At 43.3% G+C, this 27,406-nt stretch overlaps 1 protein-coding gene across 1 annotated transcript; it reads right to left on the reverse strand.

The window, feature by feature from the left end:
* Positions 1-5,700: 5,700 nt before the first annotated feature.
* Positions 5,701-6,168, reverse strand: LOC125512406 (dynein light chain LC6, flagellar outer arm-like). The gene is made up of 2 exons (XM_048677502.1): positions 6,031-6,168; positions 5,701-5,859 (listed from the first exon to the last, which is right to left on the reverse strand). Exons 1-2 carry the CDS (start codon positions 6,166-6,168, stop codon positions 5,701-5,703), a joined length of 297 nt encoding a protein of 98 aa, XP_048533459.1.
* Between the last annotated feature and the right edge of the window lie 21,238 nt (positions 6,169-27,406).

Consider the following 27,406-nt stretch of genomic DNA (forward strand, 5'->3'; position numbering starts at 1 on the left):
GTGACACTATCATATACGTGATCCAAAAGGCGCAAATGGTCCCAGACCATGGTAAGGAGACACCGTGGGAATACCGTGCGTGAGGTCGCAAAGTGATATGAGGTGTTACCGGCTAGATCGATGTGACTTGGAATCGGGGTCCTGACAGACGTTGTTAGATTGTTGGGCCTTGCGCGCTCCGCAACGACATGAGCCTGCTATGCATGCATGTAGCTAGCCTGCCTGCATGCACTGATGCCCGCCACCACAATGCGCTGACCTTGCCTCTTTCTGCACGTGAGTCGCCATGGACGCTGACCGGCCTCTTTCTACACGCGAGCCGCCACGGACGCAGGGATGGTCATTGCTGCTGGTTCATCTCATCTCACACGCTTGTCTCCTTGATGTAGAACATCATTTCAAACTTTTCGATCCACTCGCATCTATTCAACATGGAAATTAAAGTGGCATATGGATCGACACCGCTTGTTTGAACGTAGCAAATCTAAAGCTCGGCCGGTGCCACTCCCCTTCCCTTCCCCTTTCTTTATTTAAACAACCCACGCCTCCATCTATTCTCCACACGTTCATTAGTGCAGCCCCCTTCTCTTCATCACCCAAATCTAGACCACTCTCAATGCTAAGCGAGGACGCAATACAACGGCCCCACCTTCCAGCTCCTACCGATCGTGCCGGAGAGGTGGTATCCCGCCGGTATCGTCATGGAGATGACACTCCGCGTGTGGGTGTTCTCACGCTGGAGGGGTGGAAAGGAGTTTGCCCAGTGGTTCCTCGTTGTGAGCTTTGTGCACCTCCCAGCCGGTTCTCCGGTGATGTTCCGACTGGAGGAAGTGTGTCCAAACTCCACTACTCCGACGATAGGGCTCATCACCAAGTTCACCAACAGATTCGATGCATAATACTTCCTCGACAAGGTATTTTGGTGTGGGTGCAAGTTCATCGCATTCACCACCTACAACATCTTCACGGACTTCAATAGCATCTTCCCCACCCGCAACAGTATGCACAACCTCCCCTGCTACATCGGCGAGGACGACATGGAGGAGGAGCAGTGAAGAGGAGAGGTGAAGAGGAGGCGCAGTGAAGATGGTGGTGAAGGCCCGGTCACGTGAAGCTTGTCTTGCCCTAGGGTGTTAGGGCTTTTTATCATTTACATATTTATATCTTAAGTATATCATTGGTTGTACCATGAACTTTTTATCTTTGTCATGTTATCCCCTAAGAACTATGTTATGCTTGCTACCCTTATTTGATATGTCGTTGGTTATCTATGTTTTGATTGTTATTTCTATATTATTTGACATCAAATATCGTTAGATGGATATGGTGCCATAGACGAGCCCTTCTGCTAAAACAATAAACAAAAGGGTATCCCTCAATGAAAACCAGCAAGTTTTGGGGTTAGCCTTGTAAAAATGGTTGGAGGGTAGCCCATTCATCTTGTTATATTCATGTTGTGTACTTTTGTAGGTCAAGTTTAAATGACCCATTTAGAGTAGGGTCAAGTTTTCGCACATGCAGATAATTGACTAGTTGAAATGTCAAAAAGGAAGCTAAAGCTAGAAAAATGAGCCATGTTGATGTTGAAAGAAGAAGAAAAGCTAATTTTTTGAATTGTTGGTGGCCCTATTCCATATATTGTACGAACAAAAACAAGATAATTTTTGAATAGTTTGTGGCCACTTGGCAAGATGAAATTAATGGTGGCCCTTATATTATAGGTTTTATTGGTTCCAAGTTTTAGCACTGGCGACTAATGGACTAGTTGAGGTGTCAAAAAGGAAATTAAAGCTGGAAATATGAGCCATGTTGATGTTGAAAAGAAGAAAACAAAGTTATTTTTTTTGAATTGTTGGTGCCCGTATGTATTGTAGGATACCTAAAAGAAGCTATTTTTTTGAATAGTTTGTGGCTATTTGGCAGGATGAAAATAATTTTTGAAGGGTAGCCCATTGTTTACTTGTTGGTGGATCTTGGTGGTAATATCAATTGTTGTGTAATTTCAAACAATATAACCTATTCTTGCAATGTAACCAACGTGCAAAAAAAGAGGAAAAACAGAGCCATCGTATGCACTATTTTTCTAGGCCTATTTAATATTTATGGGCCTTCGACAGTCAACACAATGCAGTGGCCCAACCAGAGCTTGGTTTCATTTTGGGCCCAATAACTACATTTTTTTCTCTTGCCCTCAGTGTTGTCTGACAAAACTGAAAGTGTCAAAAACTAACACGTATAGAGATTTAGAGATGGAGATAGAGACATAGTTTAAGCAACACATAGAGCACACGATCCACAAATTAAGCAACACAGAGAGCACATTATCTTCAAACCCTTATGCAAATCATAGAGCACATTACACGACACAAATAACATCTGTAATGAGTGATGTCCAGCAAGTAAGCAAATCCTAGAGCAACTATACAAAAATAAAATCCTAAGATTCATCTGCCTCAAGATCTTGTTCATGTTCTTTTATTCCCCCTTCAGATCCTCATCGCCAACTGTCCGAGTAGCACTTTCAGAGACCAAATTATGAGTGGTTGATCGCAGATTTGCCTCCCAGGTTGCGGCCCCATTGAATTGAAGCAAGACCTCCCCTTGAAGCCTCTGAATGTAGTCATCCATCCATTCAAAATGTGTGCATTTCTTGACGATCTGAAAAGAAATCATGAACCCTAAATCTCAGATCCAACAAAAAAGAATTAGAAGCAAAGAGAAAAAGAAAGGGTCAAAGAAAACTCATGAGATCCAACCTGCCCCTCTGGCTTGCTCTCGCATTTCATGAACTCGCGCCCAAAGTTGACATTCTTCTCCTCCTTCGGAGTAAATCTTTTCAGTGGCGCGGTGTGTGGCCAGTCAGGGCATCGCTCCATGGGGACTGGACCATACTGGGGCCACAAGGGGCGGGAGGCTGAAGTGGAGCTCGACATATATAGTCACCGGAGAAGAAGAAGCAGACGAGTGGTATCGCGGGGTATCCACGCCACCTATGGGACTAGGTGGCCCCTTGCTGGTTCAGCAGGGGGACGTCACATTGCGCAAAGAGCAGACCAGTGCACGGCAGCATGGAAGAGAGAACCACTACAAGAAATATGTCAACTTGTGACCAGCACTATTGGTCACTGAATGGTCACTGTTTTCAATTTATGACATTTTTGTGACCAAAAACATATGGTCAAAAGCTGGTGGTCGTAAACTGACTATAGCGACCTTTCTTCTAGAATGGTCGTAGACGTTTATGACCAAAATACGTCTAATGTGGCGTTTTGGTCACTAGCAACCTCCCCAGGCCACATAGGCATCCAGCAAGGCAATCTGATGTGGCACAAGATTCAGCCCGGTCTAATTAGGTGTCTATATGGGCCGAGCCCATTAATTCATCCCACTTATTTTTTCCCGATAATTTTTAAGAGCTACATGGGCCTAGCAAGCAATTCGGCCTTTTTATTTTCTGGGTCGTGGCCTTTTTGGCTCAACAATTACTTTTTTTAAGATGGATCCAATAGTCAAATGGGTCCTAATTGACTGGGTCCCAATGGTTAGGGTCCTATTCTTCAGATTTCAATTTTCTAGTAAATAAAAACAAATATTTAAATCAGAACAGATTGAAAAGAGAAGTAATAGTTCAAACAGATCAAACAACCAAATTTGGTACATTACAATCAAACATAGTTCACACCACGTTTATAATCGAACATACTTCACATCGGGTTTACAGCCACCAAGAACACAACTAAATTGAGTGTTTCAACTAAATATCTATAAAAGTATAACTAGCTCCAATGAGCTAGAACTAAATGCTTCTTCACTTCTTCATCCTAGAGCTTGCGAGAAACATGAACAAACGCCAACATCTACATGTTATAGAACAAAAAAATGGTTAGGGACAAAATAAAAGCAATCAATGAAACAAAACAGGACTGCACCATATCACAGGAAGTTCCATGTGAGCTAGAATATGGCCAACTGCACTATGCACTGCTCATACATGGATATATGCCTACTAATATTAACATACTGATCTAATACAGAGCATAGGCATCATGCATACCCTAAGCATATAAAAACAGATGGTATTCAAGATGATGTGCTGCATATGCAAAATAAATCAAGAAACTACAACAGGGAACAGGAAACAGAGCCTCAAAGTGTTCACTTGTCATGTTTTGTCCGCCATTTTGAGATCGACATGCACCAAGCAAACAAACATGATTGCTTTATTCCTTTTGGATTAAAACAGGAATATGGTGTTCCACCTTATACTACAACATCATCAGAATTAAAACAACAAATTTATAGTCAGAGTGCTGGGTGAGACAAATATCAATTGAAACCAACTAGAACAAGTGAGCCAGGGATAAGTAGCAGCAGGAAAATAATGGTACATTCACAACTTAAGTTCAGGAAAATATCACCACATGTATCAGTATACATGCAGCAATAGTATCATTGAGTACAGCAAAACAACAACTTGACCCATATAAGTCACAGCTCTAAAGAAAGAAAGAAAGAAAGAAAGAACAAGTTTAGCTAGCTATGTATTCATAGTTGAGAGCTAAGCAATTTGTTTGTTTATGCTGTAACTGACAGACCTAGTACAAGAAACAAGCAAAGTGAAACAGTATTGACCAATTCGATGGCAATACAAGCTAAGAAACTTAGCTAGTAGGTGACCATCCAATCCATGATGCAGCAACAGGTGCAAATATGATATGATGTGAAGAAGAAGCTAGCTGGAGAGGTTGGGGATGAAATCCAAATTACAAACCATTGTCAGACCTCACATCACCACTGTTTTATCATTTTATAAGAAACCGGAAACTATGCAGAGAGCAGACTGGACAGTAAAAGAATTATCAAGCAGAGCAAAACAGCAGTGTGGCCATCAACTCATAGCCCTGAAGAAAGAAAGAACCAATAGGGTCAGCTACTTATTTATTCAGAATTGAGAGTTGAGCAATCATCAGAAAACTAAAGATACTTCTTAGCTAACTAAATAACACATCATTCAGACACAAGGTATAATTCTGACTATAATATAAGCAAAGAACTAAAGACACTACGTACATAGAACTCAATTAAAAGTGAGAATGATTTATGCAAACAATCTGATTTTATTTGTTTACATTAGTAAAAACAAGTCTATCAGGTAAGATCATGAACACTAATACTAACACAGACATATCTTCCTTTATGTGAACAAGTGTGCTTCCTTCATTAATTAGTAGTAATTGTAACATGCTAATACAAGCACACGCCCTTGCCTATCGAAGTCTAAATCTAATTAAATCGCACCATGGACGTGTCATATCACCAAGGCAAGTACTAGTAAATCTTTGCACCATTTTTAGATAGATAAAAATGTAGTTGTACTCATCCTAACTAGCATTGTGTAGCAGCGCTAGAAGAAAGGCGGTTTTCAGTACACTACATGGTGTGTCCAAAAAATTCCGAATTTCTGTTCTGTTATTTCCAAGTACCAAACGCAAGCTACAGAACGAATCACATAACTGCTATAGTGATTCTATCCAGATTCTGAAACCAGGTGGAAGTATAAATGGATCTTCAATAGCCATTATTTAAACTGATCAGAATTGCAAAATGCCACCATCAGATCAGAACTCACGTAAACATATAGACCAGGAAAATGCATCACAAGTTGTATGCTCACCTTGTCACTTAAACCTACAGACCAGATCAGCACGGCAGCGGTTGCTCATCCGCCATGCCTTCGAAGATGAGGAACCTGAGCAACTCAAACTTGAAGTATATGAAGCTCCCCTTGCTGTGCGTGAAGTAGCAGCCGAAGCTGCAGCCCACCACGCACTGCCACCCCGGGCCATGGATCGTGTCGAACTCTTGCATTGCAGCCGTCCAAATCAGATCCAATCATTCGGCAGCACTTGCGCGGCTAACTGCTGATTTATGTTCAAGTACATCGTTCTTTCTCTTGCAAGACTGTCTCTAGCTTGTTACTTGCAGATTCAGAGGCTATATATTTGGGGGCGGTATTGGCAAGTTTCTCACCTTCTTGATGTGCGCCGTGATGCTCCGGCAGTCGAGGATGTCGAAGCGGTCGAGCGCCCTCGACGCCGCCGACGTGGCCTGCAACTGCATCTTGTCCGGCATGTCGGTGTCCTCCACCGTCGCCTTCCCTTCCAGCATCCTGCTCGCTCGAGTGGACGAACAGCCGCGCGCATGGACCGGAGGTTGGGGGAACAGCCGCTACAAGAACAGAGAGTGAGAGGGGGGGGATAGAGGCGAACCACCACCGTACCAAATCAAGAAAAAAACTGAAATCTGAGAGGGGAGATGGGTCGGACCTTAAGGAGCAGAGGGAGATTTGGGAGACCGTGATGGATTTGGGAGGGGGAGACCATCCTGGTCGCCATGGGAGGGCTCGCCGGAGAAGAGATCGCTGCTGCCGGCGTGCAACCTTGCAGGTTGACGAAGAACCGGTCATCCTTGAGAAGATCAAGGCCATCCCAGAGATGGATCGGCGCTTGAGGGCTCGGGATTCACCGGAGCAGCGCGGGATCGAGTTGGAGGCGACCGAAACCCTAGCCACCACGGGCTAGGGATTCGGGCTCCCCCTGCCATGGCCATGGTCGCGGGGTAGGAGTTGGGCTTGAGCTGCGTTGGATCTGGAGGCCACCGGCGGGGCTGGTTGAGAGGAGGTCGCCGCCGGCAAGTGGGATCGGGGGAGAGGATTGGATCGAATCGTGGGAGGTGCGGCGTCGCGACAGAGAAGACTTGGAAGGGGAGAGGAGGAGAAGGGAGCTAGGAAAGAAAGGAGGCGGGGGGTGGATGGAAAATGACTTAGGGTTTGGGAGTTAGTGTGGAAGGGTTGAGGACGGCCGTTGGATCCGCGAGCATCCGACGGTGTATGATGCACGATCGGCATGAGAGGTCCACGGACCAATCAGAATGCAGTATGATGTTGTGACCATCCAAATAGGTCACAGTTGCCTAAAAATAATGCATTAAAATCATGTCAGCTATTTTATGACATGAGAAATTCAAAAAGAAAATTGAAAACCTTCTCATTATGTCACCAAAACGTGAACAAGTTTTCATAAAAAAATAACAAACATGAAAAAAGATAAATATATTTAAAAAGGTGTCGTGAGACATGAGTTTTTTTTGGCAAAAAAGACATTTTCCATTTTTCGAATCCTTGAAATTAGTTTATTGTGAAGGACCTATAATATATTTGTTGACAAATTGGATCAAATCAATTTTTTAAAATATTAGGCCATATTTAATGCACAATTGATCAAATGGTTGGGTGTAAAAAGTTTTGATCCACCTCTCGTGAAAAAGACAAATTTCCGCCGATTCAGGTGGAAGCGGGTCAAATTTGAACTATAGCTACCTTGTAGTTTGCTCTTTATTTTTTCCAAAAATCTTTTCTAGGTACATAAGTATCTATTTAATTAGAGAAACACCAAAAAAATCCAAGATTCAACCACTAGCTAGGAACGATCATTCCCGCCGTTTTGACCGCATTTTGAAACGGGCATAAAAAATTCAAAAAAACAAAAAATTGGGAAACCTTCGCATTGTGTCATTATATGTGGCCAATTTCCCAGGAAAAATAATAAACTTGTAATACGGAAATTATTTTAAAAAAGTGTTCTCAGAAACGAGCTGTCATGTGTGGAGATCAATGGCTTTCAAGCCAAATGATTAATCTTATGGCCACATTCATGGCATAGTTTGTTCAAATGATCTCATATTGTGCACAAGGGTGCATATTGGAATGGCAAACAATGTTGCCTAAGGAAGTTTTCATTTTCTTTGGACGAAAAAACCATTTTCCATTTTTCGAGTGCCCAAAAGGAGGTTTTTCTATGAAGGACCTCCCAAATAATTGTTGCATAATTGGACCAAATCATTTTTCTAAAATACTAGGCCATATTTAATGCACAATTAACCAAATGGTTGCGTGTAAAAAGTTTTGATCCACCTCTCCTGAAAAAGACAAATTTCCGCCGATTAAGCTGGAAGCGGGTCAAATTTGAACTATAGCTACCTTGTAGTTTGATCTTTATTTTTTCCAAAAATCATTTCTAGGTACATAAGTATCTATTTAATCAGAGAAACACCAAAAAAATTTCAAGATTCAACCACTAGCTAGGAACGATCATTCCCATTGTTTTGACCGCATTTTGAAACGGGCATAAAAAATTCAAAAAAACAAAAAATTGGGAAACCTTCGCATTGTGTCATTATATGTGGCCAAGTTCCCAAGAAAAATAATAAACTTGTAATATGGCAATTATTTTGAAAAAGTGTTCTCAGAAATGAGCTGTCATGTGTGGACATCAATGGCTTTCAAGCCAAATGATTAATCTTATGGCCACATTCATGGCATAGTTTGTTTAAATGATCCTATATTGTGCACAAGGGTGCATATTGGAATGGCAAACAATGTTGTCGAAGGAAGTTTTCATTTTCTTTGGACAAAAAAAACCATTTTCCATTTTTCGAGTGCCCAAAAGGAGGTTTTTTTGTGGAGGACCTCCCAAATAATTGTTGCATAATTGGACCAAATCATTTTTCTAAAATACTAGGGCATATTTAATGCACAATTTACCAAATGGTTGGGTGTAAAAAGTTTTGATCCACCTCTCGCGAAAAAGACAAATTTCCGCTGATTCAGTTGGAAGCGGGTCAAATTTGAACTATAGCTACCTTGTAGTTTGCTCTTTATTTTTTCCAAAAATCATTTCTAGGTACATAAGTATCTATTTAATCAGAGAAACACCAAAAAAATTCCAAGATTCAACCACTAGCTAGGAACGATCATTCCCGCCGTTTTGACCACATTTTGAAACGGGAAAAAATTCAAAAAAAACAAAAAATTGGGAAACCTTCGCATTGTGTCATTATATGTGGCCAAGTTCCCAGGAAAAATAATAAACTTGTAATACGGTAATTATTTTCAAAAAGTGTTCTCAGAAACGAGCTGTCATGTGTGGAGATCAATGGCTTTCAAGCCAATTGATTAATCTTATGGCCAAATTCATGGCATAGTTTGTTCAAATGATCTCATATTGTGCACAAGGGTGCTAATTGGAATGGCAAACAATGTTGCCTAAGGAAGTTTTCATTTTCTTTGGACGAAAAAACCATTTTGCATTTTTCGAGTGCCCAAAAGGAGGTTTTTTGTGAAGGACCTCCCAAATAATTGTTGCATAATTGGACCAAATCATATTTATAAAATACTAGGCCATATTTAATGCACAATTTACCAAATGGTTGGGTGTAAAAAGTTTTGATCCACCTCTCGTGAAAAAGACAAATTTCCGCCGATTCAGTTGGAAGCGGGTCAAATTTGAACTGTAGCTACCTTGTAGTTTTCTCTTTATTTTTTCCAAAAATCATTTCTAGGTACATAAGTATCTATTTAATCAGAGAAACACCAAAAAAATTCCAAGATTCAACCACTAGCTAGGAACGATCATTCCCGCCGTTTTGACCGCATTTCGGAACGGGCATAAAAAATTCAAAAAAAAAATTGGGAAACCTTCGCATTGTGTTATTGTATGTGGCCATGTTCCCAGGAAAAATAATAAACTTGTAATACAACAATTATTTTTAAAAAAGTGTTCTCAGAAACGAGCTGTCATGTGTGGAGATCAATGGCTTTCAAGCCAATTTATTAATATTATGGCCACATTCATGGCATAGTTTGTTCAAATGATCTCATATTGTGCACAATGGTGCATATTGGAATGGCAAACAATGTTGCCTAAGGAAGTTTTCATTTTCTTTGGACGAAAAAACCATTTTCCATTTTTCGAGTGCCCAAAAGGTGGTTTTTTTGTGAAGGACCTCCCAAATAATTGTTGCATAATTGGACCAAATCATTTTTCTAAAATACTAGGCCATATTTAATGCACAATTAACCAAATGGTTGGGTGTAAAAAGTTTTGATCCACCTCTCGTGAAAAAGACAAATTTCCGCCGATTCAGGTGGCAGCGGGTCAAATTTGAACTGTAGCTACCTTGTAGTTTGCTCTTTATTTTTTCCAAAAATCATTTCTAGGTACATAAGTATCTATTTAATCAGAGAAACACCAAAAAATTTCAAGATTCAACCACTAGCTAGGAACGATCATTCCCGCCGTTTTGACCGCATTTTGAAACGGGCATAAAAAATTCAAAAAAAAAAAATTTCGAAACCTTCTCATAGTGTCATTATATGTGGCAAAGTTCCCAGGAAAAATAATTAACTTGTAATACGGCAATTATTTTAAAAAAGTGTTCTCAGAAACGAGCTGTCATGTGTGGAGATCAATGGCTTTCAAGCCAAATGATTAATCTTATGGCCACATTCATGGCATAGTTTGTTCAAATGATCTCATATTGTGCACAAGGGTGCATATTGGAATGGCAAACAATGTTGCCTAAGGAAGTTTTCATTTTCTTTGGACGAAAAAACCATTTTCCATTTTTCGAGTGCCCAAAAGGAGGTTTTTTTGTGAAGGACCTCCCAAATAATTGTTGCATAATTGGACCAAATCATTTTTCTAAAATACTAGGCCATATTTAATGCACAATTGACCAAATAGTTGGGTGTAAAAAGTTTTGGTCCACCTCTCATGAAAAAGACAAATTTCCGCCGATTCAGTTGGAAGCGGGTCAAATTTGAACTGTAGCTACCTTGTAGTTTTCTCTTTATTTTTTCCAAAAATCATTTCTAGGTACATAAGTATCTATTTAATCAGAGAAACACCAAAAAAATTCCAAGATTCAACCACTAGCTAGGAACGAGCATTCCCGCCGTTTTGACCGCATTTTGGAACGGGCATAAAAAATTCAAAAAAAAAATTGGGAAACCTTCGCATTGTGCCATTATATGTGGCCACGTTCCCAGGGAAAATAATAAACTTGTAATACAACAATTTTTTTAAAAAAAGTGTTCTCAGAAACGAGCTGTCATGTGTGGAGATCAATGGCTTTCAAGCCAATTGATTAATATTATGGCCACATTCATGGCATAGTTTGTTCAAATGATCTCATATTGTGCCCAATGGTGCATATTGGAATGGCAAACAATGTTGCCTAAGGAAGTTTTCATTTTCTTTGGACGAAAAAACCATTTTCCATTTTTCAAGTGCCCCAAAGGAGGTTTTTCTGTGAAGGACCTCCCAAATAATTGTTGCATAATTGGACCAAATAATTTTTCTAAAATACTAGGCCATATTTAATGCACAATTAACCAAATGGTTGGGTGTAAAAAGTTTTGATCCACCTCTCGTGAAAAAGACAAATTTCCGCCGATTCAGCTGGAAGCGGGTCAAATTTGAACTGTAGCTACCTTGTAGTTTGCTCTTTATTTTTTCCAAAAATTATTTATAGGTACATAAGTATCTATTTAATCAGAGAAACACCAAAAAAATTTCAAGATTCAACCACTAGCTAGGAACGATCATTCCCGCCGTTTTAACCGCATTGTGAAACGGGAATAAAAAATTCAAAAAAAATGGGAAACCTTCGCATTGTGTCATTATATATGGCCAAGTTCCCAGGAAAAATAATAAACTTGTAATACGGCAATTATTTTAAAAAAGTGTTCTCAGAAACGAGCTGTCATGTGTGGAGATCAATGGCTTTCAAGCCAAATGATTAATCTTATGGCCACATTCATGGCATAGTTTGTTCAAATGATCTCATCTTGTGCACAAGGGTGCATATTGGAATGGCAAATAATGTTGCCTAAGGAAGTTTTCATTTTCTTTGGACGAAAAAACCATTTTCCATTTTTCGAGTGCCCAAAAGGATGTTTTTTTGTGAAGGACCTCCCAAATAATTGTTGCATAATTGGACCAAATCATTTTTCTAAAATACTAGGCCATATTTAATGCACAATTGACCAAATGGTTGGGTGTAAAATGTTTTGATCCACCTCTCGTGAAAAAGACAAATTTTCGCCGATTCAGTTGGAAGCAGGTCAAATTTGAACTGTAGCTACCTTGTAGTTTGCTCTTTATTTTTTCCAAAAATCATTTCTAGGTACATATTGTGTTTCTCTAGATCAATGACAATTGTCAATGGAGAGCTGCATCACCGCAATGTTACAAGGGCCTTTCAATGTTGTGTTTCTCTAGAAGAAGGCCGTGAGATCCTATGTGAGACTCATGAAGGAGACTATGGTCATCATGCCGGTTCAAAGTCTCTTGCGGCTAAAGCTTTTCCTCATGGGTTTTATTGGTTAACAGCTCATGCTGATGCTGAAGACCTGGTCAGTAGGTGTGATGGATGTCAGAAATTTTCACGACGAGCCCATGTGCCGGCTCAAGAATTGAGGATGATTCCAATTACTTGGACGTTCGCAGTTTGGGGGCTTGATATGGTTGGACCTTTCAAAAGATCCAAGGATAAGAAGACCCAGCTTTTGGTGGCGGTTGATAAGTTCACTAAGTGGGTAGAGGCAGAGCCAGTCAGTAAGTGTGATGCAGCAACAGCGGTTCAATTCATTAAGAAGGTGATCTTCCGTTTTGGCTTTCCACACAGCATTATAATAGACAATGCCACTAATCTCTCCAAGGGTGCTATGGAAGAATTTTGTCAACATGAGCATATCAGGCTTGATGTATCGTTAGTGGCTCACCCTTAATCTAATGGTCAAGCTAAGAGAGCCAATCAAGAGATCCTGAGAGGCATCAAGCCTTAGCTTATGGTTCCCCTGCAGAGGACGCTGGGTTGTTGGGTGGAGGAGTTACCTTCCATGTTATGGAGCATTAATACACCCCCTAACAGATCTACGGGGTACACGCCTTTCTTCATGGTTTATGGAGTAGAGGCGGTTCTCCCTAGTGACATCCGTCATGACTCACCTCGTGTGCCGACTTATGTTGAAGCGGACAATGAAAAAGCACGTCAGGAAGCACTTGGCCTATTGGATGAGGAGCGTAACATCGCAGCTGATCGTTCGGCGATTTACCAGCAAGATCTACGCTGTTACCACAGCCGCCATGTTAAAACCAAAACTTTCCAAGAAGGCGATCTGGTGCTTCGGCTTATTCAGGATCAGACTGATATGCACAAGTTATCCCCACCTTTGAAAGGACACTTTGTGGTCAGCAAGAATCTGAACAATGGGTCATATTACCTTATCGATGTTCGAGACCACAAGGACTCACGCACGTCGGATGAAGAGACCCGCCGGCCATGGTATATTGCTCATCTTCGGCCTTACTACACTTGAGCCACTGGCTCTTCTGATGTACATATTTGTGACAATGTATATATTATGATCAATATAATAAACTGGCATCCCTACTAAAGCAGGGCCTTTGTCGGTTTTCCTGTTAAATAACGAGTTTTTGGTCACTTAGGGCCTTTTGCTTTATAGAGCGAAGTTATGATTACCCTTTGATCCAGCTTATTGGCCACACAAAAAAAGCTTGGGGGCTTCTACCATGGTTAACATGGACCAAAGAGAGTCTTTTGCAAAAGCACAACTTAAACATAGGCGCCCATTGAGCACAACTAAAAAATATTTCTTTGGGGCTCCTTGTTCTAAAGAACAAAGAGTTTTTATAACCCTTATAATAGGCTTAAAAGCTAGTCTTGGAAGCCAGGTGTATTCACCTAAAACCCCGGGTTATCCTGCCTTTTTAAGTCTGCCACTCCACCCAGGTAATGCTGGAATGACCCGCCATACTTTTGACAAGTCAATCTTATATAGACCTTGAACTTGTCAAAGTTAAAACAACGATTGGTTGTGTGAGGTCCGGCTTATAAGGTATAAAGGTTTAACTCAGTGGCTGTGCGGCCCGTGAAAGCACTTGAGTTTTAGGCCTAGCCACCTATGAAAGCCTTGATTTTTTTTGTTGTTGTTTGAGTTGAACATTTTATGGGATTTTTCGTCATGTGGCATAGTAATATATGGTTACAAAGCCGATGAGGGTTGTGTTGTCTTATGGTTTATACATGAAACTACCCGGTGTTTATTAACCCGGCCTGGCTTTTGGCAATAAGTCGCCAGTATGAGATACAATAATATCTGATGTTTATTAACCCGGTCTGGCTTTGTTCATAAGCCGGGAATAAATAATTCCAGTGCTCCAATTTTGGGTTATCACCCTTATTACACTAGCTTGGTAAACCAACAGTGTGATCCAACATCACATGTATGTTGTTTTCTTAACGGTTATCAGACCGGCCATGGTTATGGACTATTTGTCCCTAGCGGCTTTTATTGGGTATCATGACCCGCCCGGTGGTAAACCGCTAGGGCCCTTGTGTTTTTTCATTGTGTGCAGGAGTATAATAAACATCTACATAAATCAAAGATTATCGTATAAAGAGTGGTTCTTTAAACCGGTGGATCATCAGTGTTACAGAAAACATGCACGATGGCACGACCGATTCAAAGTTTTAACTACTCTATTACATAACTCCATGAGCCAACATAAGATCAAGTGTTTTATTAAAACTATAAGTCTTTCAGCCTCCTGGCGGTTCAGTCTTCTTGACCATACTGACGGGAGGCCTCCGGTTCATCCCTTGCCGGTTCTTCCTCCTCCTCCACCGTATGGAAGTTCGGTTTGGGCCCGTCAAAGCCACGCAAGGCAAAGAATTCAGCTCCATCGACAATCAGATTGCACGGGTCAATATCATGGGCAAAAGTGTGCTTATGAATCGGTGGAATTAAGTCCATCACTTTATATGCAGGCGTCTGCATCTTCTGATTATCCTCATCGTAAGTTGGCTGATATTTGGAAAGATTGGTTTCTTCAGCGATGATTGTTGCATGAGGACGAATCTCTTTGACTCAGGCGGCAAAGTCTTGCTGATCAAATGAGGTTCCATCTTCCTTTAAGCTAGGATAACCACTTGCTACATCTGCTGGGTCTAATTCTGGTACCCATGCTTTGGCACGGGTCAAGGTCGTTACAGCTCCAGCTCTAGCACAAGACCGTTTGATTTCTTGAAGTCTGGCGGGCAAGATGGACAACTTCTTCAAAACATCACTTAACAGGTTTGGTCCTTGATTCGATGGGGCGATAGTAGCGAGGGTCCGCTGAGCTCAAGTGTATAATTGCTCAACAAGGGTATAAACCGCCTTGAGCTTCATCAGGGTGTCTTAGCTAAGGTTGCTGCTCCTGGGACCTGAGTATGTTACAGATTTGTTTAATGGCGGTTTACTTTATGACGACAAATACTCACTTGGGATAAGTAACAAGGCAACGCACCGAAGATAGCAGAAACCATCTAAGACACACGGCGTTTTAAATTGGAGAGCTCCGTGGTCACCTCCTGAAGACCAGCCTCTGCCTTCTCAGCACGCTGTACTAAGCCAGGTTTTTCTTGAGCCCAAACCTTTTTATCCTCAGCAAAACTTGTCTTCAATTTCTCTGACTCAGACACACTAAACTGGAACTTTGATTCAGCTTTCCAGATCTCATTTTCTTGAGCCACCAGCCGAGACTTGGCATTGTTCAGTTGAGACTCTAGTTTAGCAGTAGCAGCCTGCATATAGCACAAAGTTTGTCAGACATATTTCATGGCGGAATACAACAATGTAAGTCCCAAGTGCTTTGCAAGCAACAACACTTGGCACTTGGGGGCTAATGCATATTGCTTGTTTCTTCCTAAGGATGAGCCAGGGATGCTGTCAATAGTCTCAGCCGACTTATGGGGCTATGCAGTTAAGTTCTGTTCTTTTAAACAATTATCAATAGGACCGGCTCATTCATACTGATTAAACCGGCCCTTGGGGACTACAAATGCAAAGTTATGCTATTATCAGCATCCGGTTTAGATTTAAACCGGACTTGGAGGGAGTCTAGGATAGAAGCTTGTGAGTATTTAAACTCTACAGATTATTCAATCTTATCATAATCAGAAGACTTGGGGGTGGCAGGATATATACAACTTATATAAGTCGGATGACGTAGCTCATACTTCTCGTGCATCTATTTAACCATCTCAATATCCAAGTCACGGGTGCAGTGTACTTGACTGAGATAACCAGATAATACTTCACTATTACTCAATTGAAAATAGCGTGAGACATCAAACCTCACTTTCCGTCTTTCCATGACATCTTGTTTGGCAGAATGTCTCGCTAGTACAGTTGGATTCCTCGGTTCAGTAAACCCAGTGCCAGTGATTAAAACATCATCACCATGAGTCTCTGGCGGGTTAAGAGAGCTTGATGGTTCAGTAGTTGGCGGGTCAATATTGGTTTCATTAACAAACAACTCAGGTATCTTAGGTTGAGTGTTGGGAGCGGGATCTTCTGGTTGTTCAGAGTTTTCTGGTGCAAAGATTGGTTGGTCCGGTTCAGCGGCTTTAGGATCTTCGGCAGTTTTGTCATCTTCGCTTTCTTGTTGGGCTTTGCTTGACCGCTAAAAAGAATTTGGACAAGTCAGCATAATGATGAAGATATAAAGGTCCAGAAGAAAGATAATTATTCTTACCCAGGGGCAGTCTTGAAAGCTGGCAGTTGAGTCCGCGATGAATCGCCAGAGGAAGAACAGGAAATCTCCTGCAAAAATGGAATCAAAGGAGTTGAGTGGTTAATGAAAGAAACCCGCCAGTAAATAAAGAGTTAAGGTTAAAAAGAACCTCATTTTGGCATTTTCGAGGAGTGTTTGGTAAACTGGAGGATAAATCTTCACCTCAACTAGTCCGGGTCTGGCGGCGGCTCTCATGTTGCTGTCGTTTCAAAAGAAAATGAGGATCTAAATAAGCAAAGCGATGTGAAAACCTCACTTTCCGGGTTACCCACCGAAGTTTCTGTCTTAGTAAAGGTTCTGAGTCAGAGGAAATAATAGTTACCTCTTCTTCGACTTCTTGGCTGGCTCCCGTGTCATCCTGGCAAAAGTCATTGTCAATAAGGTGGTTGAAAAACAAGCCAAGAGAGTCAAGGGCTACCTCCGACTCAGAGGTTTCATCCAACTTAAGCAGATCAGAGGCGCTTGGTTTCTTCCTAGATATCCTAATGGTCTTTTGGCGGCTTTCGCAGCAGCCCTAGCCTTTTTGGCATCCTTGTGGTCATATTTTGCCTTCCAGAAATCAGATTTAGCCTACGGAAGGATAACATATTTGAGTTCACGCAATGTTTGGGTGATGAAGTAAGGTAAAAGAAGTCAAGAGACTTACATATGGCGGCGGGTTGAGCTTGCAGAAAGATTCAAGCCTACTTTGCTGCAGTCTTCAAATTTGCTATTTACAAGCGTTGTTGCCATTTCAATGATGCCCTCTTCAGTCAGACATAGAGATCTATGGCGTAAGGGATCGTCTGTTCCTCCGGTACAAGTACACATCAAGCCGGATCGGCGGCTTAAGGGTATGATCCGCCATGTGACCCAGCAGCGGACTAAATCGACTCCGATTAAACCGTTTCCTAGCAAGGTTTGGACTTTTTCTGATTGTAGGGACAAGTTTCTTGAGTTCGGCGGCCGTAAGTTTATCAGGGAGTTGATAACTTGAGTCGAGATGTTCAGCACGATAACCCGACAATGGATTTTCACCAGATGGCGAGATATCTTTGCAGTAGAACCTTGTTTGATTCTAGTCCTTGGGGTGACTCAGCAGAGGTGCTTGAGGGAAGATGGCATCTCTTCTACGTTGAATTGAAATTCCACCAAGTTCCAAGCTGGGCCCATTTGTGAACTCATTTTGCCGGTTCATGTAGAATTATTCCCTGAAAAGTTCAACACTAGGATCTTCTTGAAGGTATACCTCACAGAAAACATGAAAGTTACAGATGTTTGATATGGAGTTGCGTCCAATGTCTTGTGGATGGAGTTTGAAGAAGTGCAGAACATCCCTAAAGAACTTAGAGCCGGACGGCGAGAAGCCCCGGTTCATATGATAAGTGAATAAAATAACTTCACCGCCCTTTAGCTGAGGTCTCTCTTTGCCCGGGTCAGGGACACGATAATGCATGACACTTTTCTCTAGCAAGTATCCAACGGTGACAAAGTCCTTTAAAGTGCTCTAAGTGACGATGGAGGGAACCCAGTTACATGTACTAATTGTCTATGGCGGCATGGTGAAAGGACAACCTAAAGGAAGGAGATAATTTGCCAGCTCAAGTTAGTTGGTGAGATTACAAGTTAACAATTGCAGTGCATGATCAGAATGGCAGCATAAGCGAGGGCTAATGATATATGAAGTAACGATAAGCCGGCAGAATAAGCCGCCACGACTAAGATATTCATGATCTACCAAGAGTAATAATTTGCTAATTGTTAGGACAAACAGGTTCCATGGGTTGAAGCTATAAATTCGGATCTACCACTGTTCAGAAAAGGGAAATAAATTCTAAAACCTACAGAGGCAGCAGCAGAAAAGTGGAGATGCCCTAGAAGAGATCTATCGCAAAGAAGATATGTTCTAATATCAAAAGCGGGTGCTAAACTACTACTGCACAAGATCTACATTGTTTTCAGATCAAAGCTACGCAATCTAACAAGAAGAAGGATGAGCAGTAATGAACACCGACGAACACCAAAACCCTAAAGAACAGATCCAGGAAAAGGAAAGGGGGAGACTTACTAATGCTAGTTGACAGCTGAGGAGTGTCGCGGTGTTTCTGGATCGTTCAAGGCGATGCAGCGGCCGGAGTGGATGAAGAAGACGGAGGTCGATGGTGGCGGAGCTCGTGAGGACTGGTGCGTCACGAGGAAAGAGAAAATGAGAAGGCGAAGAGAAGAGAATGAAAAGGGGGTGGTTTGACCCTATTTATAAGGAGAGGGGAAACAAGCAGGTGCGAAAGACAAGGAGGCCAAATGATGATTATCCAGCTAATTGGACACCTTGATTTTCGGAAAGACATTAAAGATAAAGATCTTTTAAATTGACGCCGTGGCGGGTTTTTGAAATTCCTGGAGATGACGTCATGGCGGGTTACAAGGTTTTGACAGTAGATGTAGAAGGATTTTTTCTAAGTGTTGAAGATTGACATGAACAAGTTCAAATCAACCTGGGGCCTAATGTTGGGGATATGACTACTAGATATGACCCGCCCAGGAGGGGCCGGGTCAACCACAATGGTGGTTCACCTGTATGAAGCCCAAGAGTATACTAGATGGCGGTTCACTGTTAGGCTTGTAAGAGGCCCAAGCCCAGAGGCGGCTTAAGGCCCGTAAGTATAAACCGCCATGTATACTTGTAATATAAGGCATGTAAGATACGTCACCGAGCCGGACACATTGTATGAGCTGGTCGGGACTCTGTAGGCTGTAGGGCGTCAACCCGTGTATATATGGGGATGACCCGGCAGTGTCTTAGGGCAAGAAACAACAAATCGAGAGCCAGGTTAAGCGTATTCGCTCCCTGGCCATCAAAACCCTAGCAATACCACCTCCAACTAGATTATGCTTCTACCTTCACCACAAGGGGCCAAACCAGTATAAACTCTCCGTGTCCTTTGTACTGATTAACCCCTTTAAGCTAATCCCATTGCGATTGCTCCACGACTATTTCTTCACACTAGGACATCTGCCATGACAATTCCACGACACCTTGTGTGCTATCAAATGTCACAAGTAACTTGGTGATTATAAAGATGCTCTACAGGTGTCTCTGATGGTGTTTGTCGATTTGGCATAGATCAAGATTAGGATTTGTCACTCCATGTATCGGAGAGGTATCTCTAGCCCTCTCGATAATTCTCATCACTATAAGACTTGCAAGAAATGTTACTAATGAGTTACTTGCGGGATGATGCGTTACGGAACGAGTAAAGAGACTTGACAGTAATGAGATTGAACTAGGTATGATGATACTGACGATCGAATCTCGGGCAAGTAACATACCGATGACAAAGGGAACAACGTATGTTGTTATGCGGTTTGACCGATAAAAGTCTTCGTAGAATATGTAGGCACCAATATGATCATCCAAGTTCTGCAATTGGTTATTAACTGGAGATGTGTATCGATCATGTCTACATAGTTCTCGAACTCGTAGGGTCTGCACGCTTAAAGTTTGATGACGATATGTATTATGAGTTATGTGATTTGTTGTACCGAAGGTTGTTCAGAGTCTCGGATGTGATCACAGACATGATGAGGAGTCTCAAAATGGTCGAGACATAATGATTCATATATTGGAAGGCTACATTCGGACACCCGAATGGTTCGGCTCGTTTCAGATAAGTTTCGGAGTACCGGGGGTTACCAGACCCCCCGGGATGTTATTGGGCCTCATGGGCCTAGTAGTGGAAGAGAGGAGGCATTCCAAGAGGTGGCGCACGCCCCCCATGCCCAAACCGAACTGGACTAGGGCTAGGGGGCCGGTCCCCCCTTTCCTTCTCATCTTCCTCTCCTTCCTTCTTCTCCTACTTGGACTAGGAAAGGGGGAAACCTACTCCTACTAGGAGTAGGAATGCCCCCTTTGGGCACGCCCCTTGAGGCCGGCCCTCCTCCTCCTCCCCTCCTTTATATACGGGGGAGGGGGAACTCCATAGACACACAAGTTGATCTTTAGCCGAGTGTGGTACCCCCCCTCCACAGTTTTCCACCTTGGTCATATTGTCGTAGTGCTTAGGCGAAGCCCTGCATCGGTAACTTCACCATCACCATCAACACGCCGTCGTGCTGACGGAACTCACCCTCGGCCTTAGCTAGATCAAGAGTACGTGGGACATCACCAAGCTGAACGTGTGCAGATCGCGGAGGTGCCGTGCATTCGGTACTTGATCGGTTGGATCGTGAAGACGTTCGACTACATCAACTGCGTTACTAAATGCTTCCGCTTTTGGTCTATGAGGGTACGCAGACACACCCTCCCCTCTCGTTGCTATGCATCTCCTAGATAGATCTTACGTGATTGTAGGAATTTTTTTGAAATACTGCATTCCCCAACCGCTTCCCCGCCCGGCCTATTAAAGGGTGGGGCGGAGGAGGGCGGAGTCATCCATCTTTGCATTCCCCATCTTCTTCCCTTGTTCTCTGCTTCCGCCGGTGATGCCGTAGAGAAGAGCCTGGGACTCGCCCCCAGGCTCCTTATTGGGGTTATTGTTGCCTCATGCTGGTGCGGACGCTCGGGGAGTGAGCCTGGTCCTTGACGTGGTGAATCTCTTGGTCTCTTCGAGGCTCAGCCAGGAGATGGGGCTAGAGATCATTGGTAATCCCGGCATTGCCCCACCCGGAGGTCTTGGGGCTATTGTCGATGAGAGGCGCGCCTTTCTCTGCTAGAGGCGTCGAACCGGAGTCTTGGGGCTTCCCAGGAGCAGTGGTGGTGAGGAGAACGTGAGGGAAAACGGAGAAGGCGGATGGAAGGGGGCCAGGTCGGAGTACGATGGTGCGGATGCCATCGCCTCCGATCGTCGACCTGCCGCCTTGTCTTTCCGCTCTTCCCCTCCCTCCCCGGCACCGTCATCACCAGCCTCTTCGGGTGATAGACGGGGAGGGATGTTCTCTTGGTGCCTTCTCCTCGCCTCCAGCAGTCTTCCGGCTGAGCTTTGGTGGCTGACTCCACTGGCGCTCAAGCCAGGGCTTCTTGCTGGCTCTGGAGGCGGCGACCAGAAGGCGCCGCCCCATCCCCCGCACTCCTCCTTCGCAGCCTCACCACTCCCGGTCTTGTCGGGCCGCGCCCGACAGGCCCTGAAGGGACCAGGGTGGGCTCCTGCTTGGGTGCTCCTTTTCTCGTCTTTTCCTCCTTCCGCTGCAGTGCATGAAGGAGGGAAAACGGAAAGAGAGGATCATGGGGCACTTATCTTTTTTCAATCTTAAATTTGTAGGAAATCTCCAAATTTTAATTCAAATAATGTAATCTCCCAAGGCCATCTTTGTGTTCTGTAATGCTTGTACTTGTATTAGCATATAAATGAAAAAGATGAACCTTGCCGGGAACCCATGTATGTGTATGTCCATGCAGAGGTGGAGTGCCTCTTTAATGAAAATACACGAGATTTCCCAAGCAGGATATCCTGCCAGCACCCTCTTTGTCTACCGGGGGACAGACAGAGGGGCTAGCCCCCGCCAGCTCCTTTTTACCAAAGGCCACTGCGACCATCCTGACTAAAGCAACGTTCGAGTCATGGATGGGAGCACCTAAGTTTCAAAAGAGGGGCGAGGTTTTCTCATGCAAAGTTATAGCTTTACAGAACACTAATGGACAAGAGGTAAAACTTATCTGTTTGGCTTGCCGGGGATCGCTGTGCCGTGCAATCTTCTCATCCCTTGTCGAAGCTAAGTTCACGGCAGGAACCTGCAACTTCATGTAGATGAGAAAGAATGCATGATGCAATCCAATCTATATGCATATGCATAGGGATGGCAATTTTATCCATGGATCTGGATACCCATGGATACCCGACCCGGTTGGGCAAGGGTGTGGAGCTCATTTCTGCCCATGGGTCCATGGATATGGATACCCACGAACAGCTGGGGTGGGCACGGTTATAGTTTGTGCTCCATGGATATCCAATGGATACCCGTACGTCATGTGAGGCCATATGCCAGTGATAGTAGAAAGAGCGAATCAATGGGAAATGGCAGGAAATATGCAACTGGTGCCATAAGCTATATGCTACAGAATCAACCTCTAGTATGTCAGACTTAAGGACTCATCATATTACTTGTTGCCTACTTATGCATGTAGCTTATGTTATCATTTTGAGTGAATGACAATGAGCTAATTTGATCTTTGGGAAGCTTCATGCTGACTTTTCTATGCCCATGGAGCTCCATGGGTATGTGGGTATCCAGCGGGTTTGGGCATGGGCACAAGTTGTGCCCATGGATAATTCGATGGATGGGCAGAGGGTAGGAAGATGGTTCACGGGTTGGATTTGGACCAGCTCCACCCGCCCCAAACCCGACCCATTGCCATCCCTACATATGCAAATGCAAATGCTCATGAAATGCTTATGCAGTGATCTTGGTGTGCTCATGCATGCATGCAATCTTAGTTGGGGCCCCCCTACAACGCTTCCTTATTTTATCTTGCATGGGGTCATCGCCCTGGCTTTGTACAAGGGGTTACATGCAGCTGAGGCAAGGCCTGTAGAAAAGGGTGCCTGGCGGGCAGTGCCCGGCAGCCTAGCGCCTTACGGCTAGTACTTGCGTAGATGCTCAATATTCCATGAGTTTGGCAGCTAAGTGCCATCTCTAGTATCTAGATGGACTGCGCCGGGTCTGGTGACTTGTACCACTAGGTAAGGGCCTTCCCACTTCTGCGACACCTTGTTTGTACCCTTGGCGGACTGAACGCGCTAAAGGACAAGGTCACCTTCCTCAAAGCACCGAGCATGAAACCTGTGGCTTTGATGGCGGCGCAGGGCTTCCTGGTAGAATGTAGCACGTGTAGCAGCCTGGAGAAGGTTCTCCTCGAGTAGCACAACGTCATCACGCCGGTGCTGATCTTGCGCTACTTCATCATGGGCAAGCACTCGAGGGGACCCGTAAATGTGTTCCGTGGGGATAACTGTTCTCACGCCCAATATGCGATCCTACCCAAGAGGAACTCGAAGGTCCCACCAAGGATAGAGCCGCATATTGAAACGCTTTTGCCAGGTGGATATCATCACATCGTACCATTACATAATAGTTGGGGATACATACAAAGGGCATACAATGCCACAAGAATACAACAAACATCATACATGAGAACAACATCCGACTATAGATGAAACACAAACAGAAACTCAGACGACATCCAACCTACTAGCCCAGGCTGCCGACCAGGAACCTAACCCTCAATCAGAGAAGAAGCAGAAGAAGAACTCCAAAACAAGTAAACATCGCTCTCACATCATGATCGTCGCATTACCTGTACCTACAACTGTTGTTGTAGTAAAATGTGAGCCACGAGGACCCAACAATCCCATTACCATGGGTATCAAGACTAGCAAAGCTTAATGCGTATGGAAAGGATAAGTGGTGAGGTTGCAGCAAGCGGCTAAGCATTGTATGGTAGCTAACTTACGAGTACAAGATTAAGATGAGAAACTATGCAACGGTCGCAAACTAGTAATGATCAAGAAGTGATCCTGAACTACTTACGTTCAAACATAACCCAACCGTGTTCTCCTCTCGAACTTCCATGAAAATAGACAGTCACGGTTACGCATGCGGTTGGTGTATTTTAATTGAGTTTACTTCAAGTTGACTACAACCGGATATTAACAAATTCCCATATGCCACATAACCACGGTCACGACTCTCAAAAGTTTAAACCCTGCACGGGTGTCCCAACTTAGCCCATGACAAGCTCACGATCCGCGGAGACAATCCGCCATCGCCGGACCCTCCCATCAGACTTGGAATCCCGGTGCACAAGACATTCCAACAATGGTAAAACAAAACCAGTAAGACCTCCCGATGCACCAACCTAGCCTGATAGGAGTCGCACGTATCTCGTTCTCAGGGTACACCAGACGGGCCAGACATTAGGTTGGCTGAGACCTTGGTTGCCCAGGGTGTGCCGGACATCGCGCGGTTTGGACCAAACTAATGAGGACCATTGGCCGAGGGTTGATTAAGAGTCCTCGGTTGCTAGCCCATCCCTAAGAAAGTTTTAGTTTTTATTAGGCAAATGGTAAAACCAATGTTGGGCCTTGATAGAAGAGTTTTATTCAAAGCGAACTGTCAAGAGGGTAGTATAAACCCTCATCATGTTAGGGACACAAAATCAAGGAACATAACACCGGTATGACGGAAGCTAGGGCGACAAGAGTGGAAGAAAACACCTGGCAAAAGGCCGAGCCTTCCACCCTTTACCAAGTATATAGATGCATTAAGTAAATAAGAGATATTGTGATATCCCATGATATCCATGATATCCATGTCCCAACATGGAACAACCTACAAGTGCACCTGCAACTAGCAACTCTATAAGAGGGGCAGAGCAAAGTGGTAACATAGCCAAACAACGGTTTGCTGGCATGGTGGAAAAGGTTAGAGGCTATCATGGCAATTTGCGAGGCTTGACAAATAGGTGGTAGGTAGCGCGACATAGCGATAGCATCGAGACAACTAGCATAGTAAAGATAGTATTGAGATCCAAGGTGACGTTCATCTTGCCTGAAATCCAGAAGAAGACGAATCCACGTAGTCGAACGAATCCTCACGATCACAACGAGACAAGAATTATCGAGAAGAAGCACAACCGGAAAGAAGCAAACAACATGGTAAACACACAACACAAAAAATGACAAGATGCTCAACCAAGTATGATGCATGACAATGCTATATGATGCTACTCATGGCAAGAGATGATGCATACAAGAACATCACATCAGAGCATGTTTAAGTGAGGCCGGAAACAACATATAACAACTCCGGTAAGTCCTCATATGCAAATTTAGAAATTGGACCAGATATGAATAACATGTTATGTTGATGTTGTTAAATAGCAAGTTAAAGTGCACAATGATGATCTACGCATCTTTCTAGTCAAGTTACATATAAAGTTCATTCAATTCGGAGTTACGTCCTAGAAGATATGACTAAAACAAGTTAAACATGGCATTGATGCAAAATGCTTACAAACACAATCACAAACACTCCAAAACATGGATGCGACATGGCATGATGAAACTAAATGCAAAACCAAGCATGTTTCATCTAGAGCATGTTGCAAACGGAGCCACGGTTCAACACATACACTCAATACATGTTTCAAACACAATCTGCTCTAAAGAGCAACTAAGCACTTTGCAATCAAGGAAACAACATGCTACAGAAAACATATGGACATAAACTTAACATGCACTCAAAGTACAGATTACATGCTTCAAATAACAACAATGTTCAGGTTCATGGTCATCAGGATTAATCCAACATGATCAAAGCAAAAGACAACTTTATAACACAGATTATGACTTAGTGAAAAACGGGGCATACATGTGAGCAAGGATAACATGGTGACATGTTGGAGGCATGAAAAAAACATGCTACAATGAAAGATCATGGCAAACAAAAGAGTGGCATTAAATTATAGGTTAAGCATAGAGAAACATGATTACTAAGCATCTCCATATAACCACTAAATCAATGGCAATCATTAAGACAAGATTGCAAGTTATCACTGATTCTCGGACTTAGTGAAAAACAAAGTATGGCAGAAAACAGACTCATGATGCATACTTTGAGACAACAGAAGTATATGTTACAGGAACATTTCATGGCATCAAAGGGCACTGAAATTATATACATATTAATCCCTACAAAACATGAACACTGAGCTACTGCTATAAAACAATAGAACATTCTCAAAACATCATGGGAAGAATGCAAATGATAACAGATTCACAGACTTAGTGAAATAAAATGAACATGGCAGGAACAACGACAAGTAGGCATGTTTCCAAGCTTGTGCAACTCATATCAAAGCATATCATGGCATGTGAATATAACCAACAGCAAAAAGACATGTTTGTGCAACTACTCATGTCAAGGACATGGTAATAAGATGCATAGATCACTAGCTATTCATATGGTAAAAATGAACTCACTGATAACAGGCTGATAGAAACATATTTAGCAAATTTAGAGCATGGTAATGACAAGATACAGAAGGCCATAATTGAAAACAAGGAGATGGATGGATAGAGCATAAAAAGATCTACAAAACAACCTTACTGAGCATCTCCAGATTATGCATGGATTCACTAGTAGCATTAAGTTAACATGGCAACATAATTTAGCAGGTTCAGACTTGGCAGAAAACATAGTCACTGAAATCAGCAATAGCAAGTACCCTACTTTGCATGCTTGTACTAGTCACCACATGGCACATAAAAATACATGGATTGCACCACTGTAAAGATGGCATGGATATGATCCTAAAATATGTTGACATGATGCTCAAAAGATAAACACACTAAATGCTATGAAAAAGACAAATCAGCAAGTTCTGACAATTTCCAGCAGATTATAACATTTAGCACTTCTGCAATGAGGATTAAGGCATCAAGACAAGCAGTAACATGCATGCAAACTACACCATCATCGAGAGCACTTAGAGATGAACATTTTGACATATCATACACGCAAACCGGAGCGACATGCACAAAGTTATGATGGTTCAAACATACACAGTTAACAACACAGATCCAGGGACTTGGACAAAAATTCAACCTCAACGGAGCAGATCGGCCGCGGAGCGGGCCGGGTCGCGGAGCGGGTCCCGAGGTGGTAGGGGAAGCCAGTGACGACGAAGACAGCGGCTCCGACATGGATCAGGGTGGTGGCAAGAGTCGGGGTGGCCGGATACGGGGCGACGGTGACCGGATCTCGCCGGAGGAGGCGCCGACGATGAGCGGGAGGCGCGACGGAGGATGTCGACGACGGCGAGGGAGCGAAGGTGGCGGAGCGGTCGAGGGGGCGCGGGACGGAGGCGGCGCGTGGCGAGGTCGGCGGGGCGGTGCTCTCCAGCGACCAGAGGCGGCAGAGTCAGGCCGCGTCACCGGGCCGCGAGG

This window comes from Triticum urartu, chromosome 6 (genome assembly GCF_003073215.2).
Source record: "Triticum urartu cultivar G1812 chromosome 6, Tu2.1, whole genome shotgun sequence".
NCBI lineage: Eukaryota > Viridiplantae > Streptophyta > Magnoliopsida > Poales > Poaceae > Triticum > Triticum urartu.

Excerpts from the sequence above, each read along its gene's own strand:
- LOC125512406 (XM_048677502.1), bottom strand. The coding sequence starts at position 6,168 with ATGCTGGAAGGGAAGGCGACGGTGGAGGACACCGACATGCCGGACAAG. Across the intron at positions 5,860-6,030 it reads TCACGGCGCACATCAAGAAG|TTCGACACGATCCATGGCCC; the intron begins GTGAGAAACTTG and ends GCAATGCAAGAG.